Source organism: Planococcus citri, chromosome 1, assembly GCF_950023065.1.
Source record: "Planococcus citri chromosome 1, ihPlaCitr1.1, whole genome shotgun sequence".
In the NCBI taxonomy this organism is placed as follows: Eukaryota; Metazoa; Arthropoda; class Insecta; order Hemiptera; family Pseudococcidae; genus Planococcus; species Planococcus citri.
Window position 1 is genome coordinate 53,616,959 of NC_088677.1, and position 13,659 is coordinate 53,630,617.

General features: G+C 31.1%; 1 protein-coding gene across 3 annotated transcripts in view; it reads left to right on the forward strand.

Annotated features, from left to right (window-relative positions):
- The window catches only part of Ih (hyperpolarization activated cyclic nucleotide gated potassium channel Ih), a 148,832-nt gene that overhangs the window by 107,181 nt on the left and 27,992 nt on the right, over window positions 1-13,659 (forward strand). For all 3 annotated transcript variants that reach the window (XM_065346184.1, XM_065346185.1, XM_065346186.1), the window contains exons 3-5: window positions 9,850-10,013; window positions 10,447-10,583; window positions 13,118-13,255. In XM_065346184.1, the coding sequence (XP_065202256.1) occupies window positions 9,850-10,013; window positions 10,447-10,583; window positions 13,118-13,255 (439 nt within the window). The remainder of the gene's footprint in view (window positions 1-9,849; window positions 10,014-10,446; window positions 10,584-13,117; window positions 13,256-13,659) is intronic.

The window sequence follows — 13,659 nt, forward strand, 5'->3', positions numbered from 1 at the left end:
ATTTGCTCTCTGTCATTCTTATATTTGGGACAGTGGTTAATCAGGTGTATGATGGTAATTGGCACTCCACAAAGGTCACATTGTTCCAGTTGCTTGTCTTTGAAAAGTGGAGAATGAGTTTTATTCTAGAACAAATAGACAAAAATGAAAAAATGAATGAAAGAAAAACATAAAAAAACACACCTTGAGAAAAATTTTAAGAGCTGAATTCATTTTTTGATTTTTGGTTATTTTAAAAAATTCAAATTTATCCATTTTTCAAATAAAAATTATATTCAATAAAATAGGTAGCAGTGAAAAGCTGAAATTTGGTTTATAGCAGGGCTGTGTTTGTTTTGCGTCACTCTGTGGCCTCCGGCAGAATTTTGAGTTTTCTATATTTAAAAAAATCTCATAAAAATAGATTTTCAATACATATTAACCTGTAGGTGTATTCATCGCCTTTGTGATCCCATCCATCAATTTAAAAACAAATTCTCAAAATTGTTTTCTACTAAATTAAAATTCAGAATGTTTTTCAGTGATTATAATTAATATCAGGTAGGTGCACATTTTTAAAGCAATGAATCCAAGAATCCGTCGAATTCTCTAAACCAGCTAAAAAAGTAGATGGCTGGGGAAATAGCTTTATCCTCGGATTTTGAAACTAACCAGTGGAAGTTGTTCTTTATGATCTAAAAGTCCTGTGATAAAATTTTTGGGTCGCACCCTTAACGCTTTCAAAGGGGAATTGCAATTTCTGTCGAAAATACCCATCTTTGGCTATGCAGCCAGATGTTGGACACTGTCGAAGGTTATTTATGGGAATTTTTTCAAATCTATCGGTACTTTTAAAACATTTTTTGTGAGTGTAGAAGATCTATAGGATCTTTATAAACGTGAAAAACTGATTCTTGAATTATTTTTATTTATTTATTTATTTTTTTTTTTTAGGCCCAAAGTGGTCAATTTTGATAGATTTTTTTATACACAACTCATCGTAACAAATCCCTTGAATTTGCCAATTTTTCTATTTTGCAATTTTTACTTAAAAAATTCAATCGTGCAATCTTGGGAATCCTCGACTAACCTCTAACTTTTCTTTCGGGTGACCCATTAGGTCAGATTTTATGCTTAGACTAATATGAACTCGAAATGTCAATAAAAAGGATCACAAAGGTGATTAATCTGAGTTTAAAACCATCATTAATCGATTCAAAAAGTCAAAAGGTTGATTATTTGGCTTTGTGGTATATTTTTATTTGCCTGATTTCGAAAGTTATCTGCCAGTTAATTCGCATTTTTCTGTTTGGAAAAAAAATACCAATGATATTTCTGCGTTGAATACCTTTCCCTACAAAGGCAATAATTTTTAGTAACATTTTTTTGAGTCATTTTTGGGCACATTTAAAGACCAATTTTGGAGAAGCAAGAACTTGGACAGGATTCTTATTCAAAACATTAAATTCAAGATAAGCAAAATGTATACCTATTTTGCTTTGAGATGAAATTGTTATCATTAAAGAAAGTCCAAAATTAGCCCTTTTGCAAACCCTTAGGCACTTCAGGTATTTCAAATCTAATAAGAAGTTACAACGATGATCCACGAATGATACGAAAACAAAATTCATTTTTTATCAAGAGAGGAGTTGAACAAATACCAAAGACAATGACTAAGTAAATAATCCTATGATTTATTTAAAAAATTGAGAAACAACTCTTCGCATTAAAACATCTGTTGAAACAAATAAAAATTCAGATTTCATTTCCTCAACAACCAAATTAATTAGAAGGGAAAAGGTTCGCGAGTAATTACGCGTATAAGCCTAGTGCAAAAACGAGAACATAAACCCCAAACAGAGGAAAAAACTGAAAGAAAAAAGAGGAAAAGGTGAAGAGCATCGGACGTAGCAAACTGAATTATTACAATATAGATATCATTAAGCACATTCATTTGTTGACGGTGGTGTAGCTCATTTTGAAAAATATTTCTTCTCGCTGAATCGTTTATTATTTTGCGAATATAATACGAACCATTCTTCGCTAAAGTGGACTAGATACTCATTTAATAACCGAAAAAAAAAGTCCTCGCATTTGAGCTTTTCGCCATTAGAACAATATTCTTATAATGTTTTGGGTACCTAGGTAGTCAACGTCGTCGTCGCCGTTGTATACCTACTATTTTCGCAACGAAATTCAGGGGTTTGCACTGACGTTGGTTCCCATTGTTTAAGGTTATTATGATATAGAAAAAGTTTTCCTGCAATGAAAGCAAATATAAAATGCTCAAGAATCGTTATAAACGGCCTGAGAAAAAAAATATACTCGACTGCCAAGATTAATGACGATGGTACATTCTTTCGAACAATTATTCATTAGATACTATACCTTTGAACTAATACATTTGCCAGCAACTAGCAACTTTACCGGCTATAAAATTATTTTTAAACGATTGCTATTTGTTTATCGCGTACGTATTTTCAAGTTTTATTTCCTCAACTTTGCACAAAAGTTTTTCAATTTTATAAATAAAACTTTCATGATATAGTTTTTTGAAAAAATACTCCTAGAGTAGGGTGTTCTATCTCTTGACTCGACTTCGTTTTAAATATTTTCAAACTCGATATGAAGACTTGAAGAGTTATTTATACAATAAATACACATACGAGTATAATGTAGGTAGGTACGAAAATATACGTTGGAAAAATATATTGGTAGGTATCTAATTCTTACGAGTGTATTATGAACTGAAAATATTGTAACATTTGCTCTTTAAAAGCGAACTTGTTGACGTTGCTTGGGGGAAAAAGTATTTGTAGATGTTTGAAATGCTTTTATATTTTTCAAGAGTGTTGTTTTTGGCCATAATAGAGATTATTTACAGTAATGAAGCGTAGTTTTAGAGGAACTTGTCATAATTTTTCCAATTTTTATAGGTTTTTTGGAAGTCAGGAACGTTACAGTTATTGAAAAAAATACTTAATAAAATAAAAAAAAAAACACACATACGTATAATTAAAATATTTTTATAAAAAGGTCCATACCATACAAAAGATAAAATAATCTAAAAAGTAGGTTTTCATATATTAGCGGACACCCTGTATAAAAGTTCATTCCTATGATATGACACTGACGCCAGCGAACATGAACGTGACATCAGAATATTAAAGGATTTGTAATTCTGCTCTACGCTGCCTTTATCCTTTCATCAACGTATATATAGTTAGTTAGCTGCGAGAAAATCCGCAACATTATTAGCTACCTTCGACGATAATTTATTTCAATATCTAGTGCGGTATCGTACCACATCGATGGTTGAGAGCTTAAAAACTTGAACAGATTCTGTGGTGAGTAAAAGCGAGCAGAAAAATCTTAATTTGAATTTTAATTATTTAAACTTTCAATATAAACCTTTTAAGGTGAAAAGTTTAAAGTTTAAATAACGTCGAGTATCCTAATAAAACCATTTAATCGAAAACGGTTGTTTATCCAAGATACAAATAAAATCATCACTTTTTAGCTTTTTTTTTTGTAAACATTCAATGAAATTATGCTGATAAAGCTCATTCACATAGAAATGATAAAAAGTGAAATTACATTCGAGGTTGATAAGTTATATTAAGTATTTTATCAGGTACACGCGAGTACCTGGCCTTTTTCCTCGAGGTTTTTCATTTACGTCGTTGCATAATTTTTTTTTTTTTCATAGTTTGAAAGTGTACAAGATGGTAAACATTATTTTCTATTTTAAGCATCCATTTGAAAGTTAAATTACAAAATACAAGACGGATCATGACTCTTTAATGGGTAATGGGGTTCACTTTGGCGTTTTTCAAGAGCCTTTTCACGCAGACAGTGTTTCTACTCGATTTATCGTCGTTCTTTTCCCCCTGTTTTTTGCCTTTTTTTTTTTTTTTACAAAGACGTTGAATAACTGTCGTGTTTTATTAGTTTTTCGGCTGCAAAATCCTATAAACGTTGGTTCTTTGGTTTTAGATCTTTTGTAGGCCTACGTATTTGCCAGCGCTTTTACTTTCCATCTAACTTGTAGCATTCTAAGCCTTGTTTCGTGACCTAAAAAATACAATTAAACAGGTAATTCGGTGAGATTTTACACCTTTCTGGGTGATGAATCTTTGAGGTGTCTTTTAGGAAGATTGAATGATTTTTCTTTGTGTCATTTTAAAATTGAGTGAAAGAAATACAGCGTAAAAAACAATCTGGGGTATAAGCCTTATGTTTGATTGATGGAATTTTCATTACAGTACAAAAATACCTGGATAACTGGATAGGTAGCGTTCTCAAGAATACCTATATCGAAAAATTGACACGTTTGTCGGAAAATACCTCATAAATATTTATCTAATTAGTTTCGTCTTGATTTAATTTCAAAAATACGGAGCTGAAACTTTTCAATCTTGCAAAGTGAGAATTATCTGTAGGTACCAATTTGATTTTTTTTTTCAGGTCGATTTATTAATTCATTTTAATTGTCGACTTTAAATGAGGGTAAAATAAAATTTTCTAATATGGACTAGAACTAATTTACTGACATCGACCACAAGTTAATATCCAAATTTACGAGTCCATGGTGAACATTACAGCACGTACCCACTATACCTGCGTACCTCTACCTTGTGTAAATGTACTATTATAGGTATGTAAAAATATCGATTTGACAGTACAACTGTAATACCATTGGGTAAGTAGCTGTTTTAAATAATTGTTATTGTTTCACTACCTACAGACTTTCAAATTCTCAACATTGAAGTAATGGCGAAACAAAGGTTAAAATAATTTTTAGCATGCAACATCGATACCTTTTTACCGATTCGATTTTATTTTTAGTTTCAATATTTACCTGGTTTAGTTGAAAACTTTACACGTCTTGCTTGAATAAATTTACAATTACAATGTTACCCGTTGTTATAAGGGAAATCCTACGTATACATAAGGAGAAAAACATTTGTATAGCTTTAGCGATACCTACTTAGAATATTTCTACGTTGTTCTTTTCGAATAAGTTATGGGTTCTAAATTGTTAAATAACACGTTAAAAGGCAATAAGAAAGAAATTTTCCTTTAAATTGCAATTTCTCATATTTTCTATATGATTTGCTTTTGTTTCGAGAGTTTTGGAGGAGGGAAATGAAATTGGAAAGTTTGGAGGCTCATTGTGAACTACACGCATTAATTCAGAGTGGTAAAAAGAAAATGAATAAGGGTGTGTTCTAATAACTCCAAAGCTATTGAGTCCCTTTTATTAAAATTGAGTTGATGAGCTCAACAGTCTAGTATAAGCAGCAAATATAAACAACTAATTTGGTTACTTGGTGATCTTGGCCCATCAATTTTCAAAAATTATCATCTCTAATGAATTTTCCAGCGCTAAAGAAAAGTGACCAGCGTGACATGGCGTTACGGTGGAAAGGGTTCAAGTTCTGTAATGGTTGCTCTATGAATTCCTCATATTGAAAATTGAGGTGGATCGCCCCGAAAATAGGTGAGTGGCCATTTATTTCAAGTCGAAAGTTACTCATAATTTTTTTTAGCCTCAGAGGTGTTTCTAGGGGAAGGGGGGAGATATATAGACCCTCAAAGAGAAGACATTTTCTAAAAAAAATCTCTTATTTTTTTGCTTATTAAGTATTAGATAATTTGGATTCTTACACAGACAAACTTAGTGAGTGAAGGTAGGGCAAAAACGGCTATTTTCGCATGTACCTATAATCATTACATTATTATGTAATGTTCCTTGAAAAAAATTTAATGGCACAATCTCCACCTTTTTTGAATTTTTTGGCGCGTGATTGCTCAAAATTCAAACACTTATATAGCATAAATAAGACATTTTTTGGGAGATTTAAATAAAAGAAGGCAGAGAACCAATCTTTTAAACTAGGGTTTTCAGATTTTCATCTCGAACAGCTGTTCTTCCTGTTCATTTTGCGCAATTATGATTATGAACCATCAAGAAAAATTCTGGACATATCAACAGTTCAAGGTCACAAAATGCAGTTCTTTACCTATTATGGTCCTTCACTCTTTAGTGGCATAAGGTCAAATATTTTGTCTATCAAAATCAAAAACGAAAAAATTTTACGCGAGTATAACTCAACTCCTTCAAATCCCAGGGTAGGCAAACTTGTGTACTTGTATACTCGGATTATCGAATAAAATTTTAATGAATTGAATTTTCTACCCTCAAGGATGAAAAGAATCTGTGTATATGAATGATTAAGTTATTTGTATTGGTGGTTGTACTTGTACTCGGGTTATCGAATAAAATTTTAATGTATGGATTTTCTACCCTCCAGGCTGAGAAAAATCTGTGTATGAAATGATTAAGTAATTTGTATTGATGGTTTTGTAATTTAAAAAAAATGGCCTATTAATACGCTGATTAATCGTCGATATTCGTCATCAATTGAAAAATCTAATCGATTTTTTGGGAATGCAAAATATATATAATTGGATAGGTACGTAGACGTACCTACTAAGTATTATCCAAGTTTCGCTCTGGGTCTTGCAGTGGTTGGTCATCGATGCGTGGAAGGAAAGGCTCCTACTTGGACCTACCTTAACAATTCTCGAAATTATTCTACTGACTAAAGAAAGTACCTAGTTCAATTAAACGATTACCTCTGTCGGCAGAACAATTACCTATTTTATCACCATAAGTATCTGTTGTGAAATTCTTATGCAACCTATTCGTCATAAAAACCGAATACTTATACCTACCCAGTAGAAGATTTACGAGAAAAGTGTTACGCTACGAATGTATGTAACACGACAGATTTTTTTCTATTTTATTTGATCGACGTAGTACTCCTCACTAATATAGTTATACCTGTACTTCCTAATATCGTAAAAAGAGGTGTAAATAAATTTTTAAATATTTTACTCGTAACGTACCGCGAATAAAATGCATTGTGCCGGCAATTGTCTATGAGATTTAACCGTCAAAACGTTGAACAGTAAAAGCAATTTCGCGAATGGGTTAAAAACTCATAAATAAAATTTCACGCTGTTTTTCGTGACATGTGTCTACGTGTCTTAAAATCAAAAATGTACCATCGGATGAATTTTCAACATTAATATTTTTAATAGCACGAATGAAAGTGTTAGATTTTAAATCTTTTATGCGCCTTTTACACAAATCGTTTCAATTTGATACTATCTTTATTTAGGGTGTAAATAATTTCATCGTGTAATTAAACTAATTTCTACGCGCTGGGGTTAAAACGTACGGATTTTCACGACGAAGATCAAAATTTACTGACGTTGTAATCGCTTAAAAATGGATGTTTTTCTCGTTTTCTTTTCCTTGTAACTTCATGAAGAAAAAAAAATCATTATTACTTGGACTTCTTAGTGTAGCATGTGCAAAACGGCGAAATAATTATTTACAGCGTTTAGGTTTAAGCTATACCTAGCGTAGAATTCATCGTACACTCTCGCTTATCCTGTCATCGTGTAATTGAAATTCGTATCACGTTCCTCATAAATCGTTACCTTTGTTGATTAAAAATTTTCCTTTTTGTTAGCGGAAAAAAAGGAAACCTTATTTGCTATCGCGATAAAAAATATACTTTTCGAGTTTTCAACCAGTCTGATGATTGGTGCTGGTTATTTCTTGATCGAATCGAAAATTAATTTCATTTTTCAATTTTTGATGTTTGCAATTTACTCGATAGATAGGTGAGTAAATTGAATGCTTTGCAAATTACTCAAAATTTGCCAGAAAACTGATGAAAATGAGAGGACGAGGAGAACATTTGTTTTAAAACTTTTTTTTCTTCCATATTTACTTATCTCATTATGGTGAATGAAACAGTGTTTGAATGATCAAAATTTAATCTCTCATCATCTTTCATATTCAGAAACTATAATTCACAATTCACTCTCAAACGAACCACGGTCACTCTTTTTATTCAACTCTATCAGGGGGTGATCCGGTCACAAAAAAATCTATTTGAATAGATGAATACCATACAGAGTTGACTTATTTTGAAATTTTAATTACTCTGCACCCAAATCATAATTTTCATCACCACCAGCAAGGACAACATAACGCTGTTAATTGCGGAATATTTGTTTATTAGACGATATTATTTGTCTAGTTGTAAAACGCACGCGTGTGTACAGTCAGAGTATAAGAATATTCTACTTCCTTATGCAAAACAACGCCGAACAAGTGCGATTAAAAAAGAAGAAAAAAAAATAGAAAGAAAATGATTAGTAATAGGTGTTAACCTATCCAATGCTGTAAAAATTACGCACAAAACATTTTTTAATTCATGTTGATTGGATTCTTTTAATGAAAAGTCGCCTCTGTGTTAACATTATAACTAACAATGATTGAGTGTAATTATAAAATTATACCCATCATATTTCAACTTGAGAACATAATTAAAGCTTCAATTAAACAATTATATTTCAAGACCGCGCCGTATACTGAATCCTATATCTATGCGTGCATATTATAGATTTTACGTTGGTTCGTGATCTTCTTTGGTCACATTTTTTCAAACTAAATCATCGAGTAGGTATACGAACGTTTAAAATTTTGAGAGGAAAATTTCAATTTTAGTTCAGGTGATATCATATTTCAGTTCTGGTCAGTCAATGATTGAAACGAGGAAGCGTGCTCGGTAATCCTATTTTTTCGGTATAGTCGTAGTACAAATACACGTCATTCAATTAATCATTGACAATCGTTCATCGACAAATTGAAAATTCGATTATAACGTTCGTTTTGAAATAATTCGTCTAATGATGGACTATTGAAGACCAGAATAGTCGTTCGTTAAGCTCGTTAAAATTAACCAATTTTCACGAGTACTATTTTTAAAATGCTTCACGCTCCGTTGTCCGTTATGTATTTATTTTATAGCTTTATGGATAAATTTCCATCGCGTGTTACATTTGTGTATTCTGCATGCTGCAAGTTTACGATACTACTGCACATTCATAAACTATGCGCTTATAGGTATATAGCTAAAGTTAAATGACAAAACTGTAGGTAGATAGGTATATCTACCTTTTGTACTAGATGATTTTGATAATCAAGTTGAAAATTATCTTCAATTTTTTACCTTTCTTCCGACAAGGATTTGAATTTTTTCGAAGGTCATTTTTGTTTTCCAGAGGTTTAGCCTTTGGTATCTTTTCGCCTTTAATGCAACAAATTAAAAAATAAAAAATAAAAATAAAATAAATAAACAAAATAGTCACGAGAAAATTCGTTCTCCTTCTCATAATACAACACTGAATAAACTGCTGTGAAATTTTCAAGTTACGTATAATAAAAGTAATTAAGATGTAGTAAAACAGGGAATTCTTAAGAAATAAGTAAGTAGGTAGACTGTGTCGTTTCTGCTTAAATTCTGTGTAACTTTATAAGTAAGAAACGCAGAAGAAATATTTCAATTTAAAACTCGAATTCAATTCAACGTTTGCATTTGTGGATGTTTTTTTTACGAATTTTTTCAAAACACGCAAACGGAAATGAAGTTTTAAAAGTAAACCATTATACGATTAATCGTTAAACGTGAAATTAGTCGTATCAACTTTTACGCCGAATTTAAACTTAAAATTCAAGCCAAGTTGATATATCTTAAGATCGCGTGAGCTTCGAAGATCAACATTATTAATTCATTTGTATACTTACGTTTATCTTTAAATTAGATGTACGAGTAATTTTATATTCTATCCGGCAATCAAATAATTTGTTACTCGTTTACAACGATTACAAATAAAATTATATTTCTTACTCTTATAGGCTTTAATTATTCGTATCTAAGTACATACCTATTATCAATCGAGTGTTTTTATTTTAATTTTTTTTTTTTTTTTTTTTTGTTACAGATTTTACTGGGACTTATGTATGTTACTTCTGCTCGTTGCGAATTTAATTATTTTACCTGTAGCGATATCATTTTTTAATGACGACTTAAGCACCAGATGGATTGCCTTCAACTGCCTTTCCGATACCATATTTCTAATTGATATTGTAGTTAATTTTAGAACCGGTAAGTTGATGAAATTCTTGCATTTGTTTGATCTATTTTAATATTTTATGATTTTTTTTTTCAAAATATGTACTTGATAAATAAATACCTACAGAATTGGTATGGGGTGTGGATTGTGGCAAAATTATTAGGTAAATCATTGGTTTGAGCTTCTCGAACCAGTTTTTTAATGATTGAATGTTATTAAGCCTTCTGTTATTTTTATCACATTCCAAAACAACACATGCTTATCGTGCAAAATGATTAAATGATTAAATGTAAGATTTATTTATGGAGCAACAGGTTGTCACATTTTTTACTATTAAGTACTACATATCTAGATTGCTAAAAATAACGATAATAATATAAGTACGTAGCCTAAACATTAGAAATTAAAATAACTTCGTATTATTTTATTCTTTCTATATTTCGATTCATTTTGCTATATTTTCAGGTATAATGCAGCAAGATAATGCCGAACAAGTGATCTTAGATCCAAAAATTATAGCGAAAAATTATTTAAGGACTTGGTTTTTTTTAGATTTAATAAGTTCCATACCATTAGATTACATTTTCTTGATATTCAATCAGGTAAATTTTTTTCAAAATCATTTTTTTAGTCTAAGTACATATTTATCTAATAAATATTACCTACTTCGTAGTATGTACGTACTATCAAATTAAAATTACGCGATTAGATATTGTATTTTGATCAATTCGCGCTATTCTTCGATTTACCGTCGTTTGTGGCCTTAAATAACGACGCCAGTTATGAAATCGAAATATTCATGTCACACGAATGTATCATTATTTGCATAACCGCTGTTTTTAAGGAGATATCGACGTTGCATTTTCTTCAATTATAAATGTCAAGGTGAACGTTTCAGAGAAATAATCAAATAGGTAATACCTGATCAAAAATTACCCGAAATTGGATAAAAATTCTTAAGATAAAAAAAACTCAAATCGTACGATTATTAAAAAACAAAAAAATTGAAAAACTGACAATAACTTATGGGCACACTTTTTTGGAGAAGTCAATAACACATGAAAAAAAAATCTACAAAACGGTCAACGGGGGTTCAATTTTTTTCAAAATTGAGTGATAATGTACAAATATTAATAGTGAAATCTGTTGAACTCACTCTCTTCGAATTGAACGAAACCAAACTAGATCAAAAAAATGTATGCCAATATCCCCCACCAAAATTTTAGACTTTTTTTTTTAGTAAATCAAGTACTTATAGGTATAAGTACCTAATTCAAAAAATAGTTTTATGGGTGATTTTTAAACTTTTTACTGAAATGTATTCTTTTTAGCAAAGTAAATCAATCTGAATACATAATTTTTCCAATTCAACTCCCATAAATCATCAACTACTTGTTTTGGATCATTTTTAAGTCTCCGCAGATTTTTTAGTTTTCTTCAGAAATTTCAAATCGATATGGAGGGGCCATAAACTAAGTACCCAACCTTAGCATATAAAACATTGGTCAATGCCTTAACTATTGGTCACCCTCTCGATCTTTTTAGGTAGTTACTTCAAAATTCTAGGAATATGGAGTTCAAAAGTTAATATTTTTTATGTAAATTCTGCTAAGAGTGAAAAAATCAAATCAAGAAAATATCCGACTCGAAGAAAAATCATACTTTGACTTTTTTGAAAGCCTCCGACGGATTTTCAAATTTCTCCAAAAATTTGAAATCGTTTTGGAATGGTCATAAATAAACTTTCGCACGTATAATTTTGGCCGATGCTTATTGGACACCCCCTCGAATGCTAAAATCGATTTTTAATTTCTGGAGGAATTTTAAAACTCACTAGGGTCTTTGCAAAAAAATCAAACTTTTCAGAATTTTTAAAATTTTCAAAAATTTGTCAAAAATTCATACATGATATTCAGCACTGAAAATTTTGGTTAGGTTTTTTTTTGACGAGATTTTTCTATCTACATAGATCGAGGCTGTGAGTTGGAAAAGTTCCTTTGTGAGATAGGTACATAAAACCAACCTTGAAAACAAGTCAACATTTAGAACAACACTTTCTAGTTTCTACGTAAAATGTGAGATCGTTTATCGACTGCTAAATTTTTCAAAGACGTGGAAATTAATTGGATTGATGAATACCTATTTGGTCTTTACTCACTATCGAGACATCTCTGTTTGATTTCAAAATTGAAGGCATTAAAATACCTACTTAAAAATTTCATGCAATTAGCTCTTTCATTTTCATTTTTTGTGTTCGCTTTCAAAATTCTGCATCATGGCATAATCACTTTCAACCTGTTTGCAATATTCGATGAGTTATGATATACCTTGAAGAATCAACTTCAACACCTTCAACACTTCACCCCTTCACTTTCTGATGACAGCAATAAAAGTATAATCCATAATTTTTGAAAAAGATTGAAAAATTCTAGTACCTGCCTAGTTAATGTTTTCAACATTATTGCCTTTAATTTCACACCTACACTTCCGAAACATGAAAATAATCATTTAATTGGGTACTAGTACGTGAAAATATGTACATAGCCCACAACTCCCGTACCTACTACAATTGATGAGGAACATCTTGACCTAGCCCTAGTTAGGTTTCATCGTGTTCAAAAGCTCGTATGCGTGAAATAATAAACGATCCAACTATTCGCGAACTTTCTCGTATAATTTGGGTTTTTTGTTAACATACTTATTTGCTGCGGAAAACGCCCAGATTGTTTTAAATTTTACGATGATTTGCTCGGCAATGGAGTATTGTGGCTTTAGAAAACGTTGTTTTATCCGTGTTTAGGTGCGCTTTTACACCGATAAAATTATAATAAGAAAGCGACTTGGTTTATCTGATACCTACGTTTAACATTTTACGTATTTACCTCAATTCTCTTCGGAATCAAGAGTGCCAGTAAAATTACGTTAAAATAATGTTTAACTGAAGCAACGGGGATTGTTGTAGTACCTATATTCCTTTTAGTTTAGATACTTACCTTATGTATATGTACAGTAGGTATTTCTACATACATATGTATGCGCATATTTATTTTTCATCAAGTAGGTACCTATCTACAATACATATAAGGAAGGTATGTAGTATGTATGTAATTGTAATTATAAATTTTTCTGTATGCAGGATTTCGGCGAAAGCTTTCAAATTCTGCATGCCGGTCGAGCTCTGAGGATACTTCGACTTGCCAAATTGCTCAGTTTAGTTCGTTTATTAAGGTTATCAAGACTTGTACGATATGTTAGTCAATGGGAAGAAGTTTACGTAAGTATAAAACATATTTCCTTCGCGTTATCTACGTATTTTGCGATACTTTGCGTTTAATAATTTAAGTGAAGATGGATTTAGAAGAAGATTTCAGTATGATTCCCGTGTCGAATAGAATTTTCTTTTTTTTTTTTTTTTTGAGCACCTGCGCTTGAACCCCGTAGATAAGTGCGAACGATATATTTCAGTGTGTTTGTTTTCCTACCTAAGTATATGGTTTGCATGTAATCCGTAGTAAATCATGTATCTATACTTATATACCTACTTACTAAATTTCTGTAACTTGATTTTATTACGTCACCTTTGTTTCTCTTTGTTTTTTATACCTTTCTTCATAAATACTCTGCATACAAAATACATACATATATATGTATGTGTATTAGTAGGTAACATTGTATGTA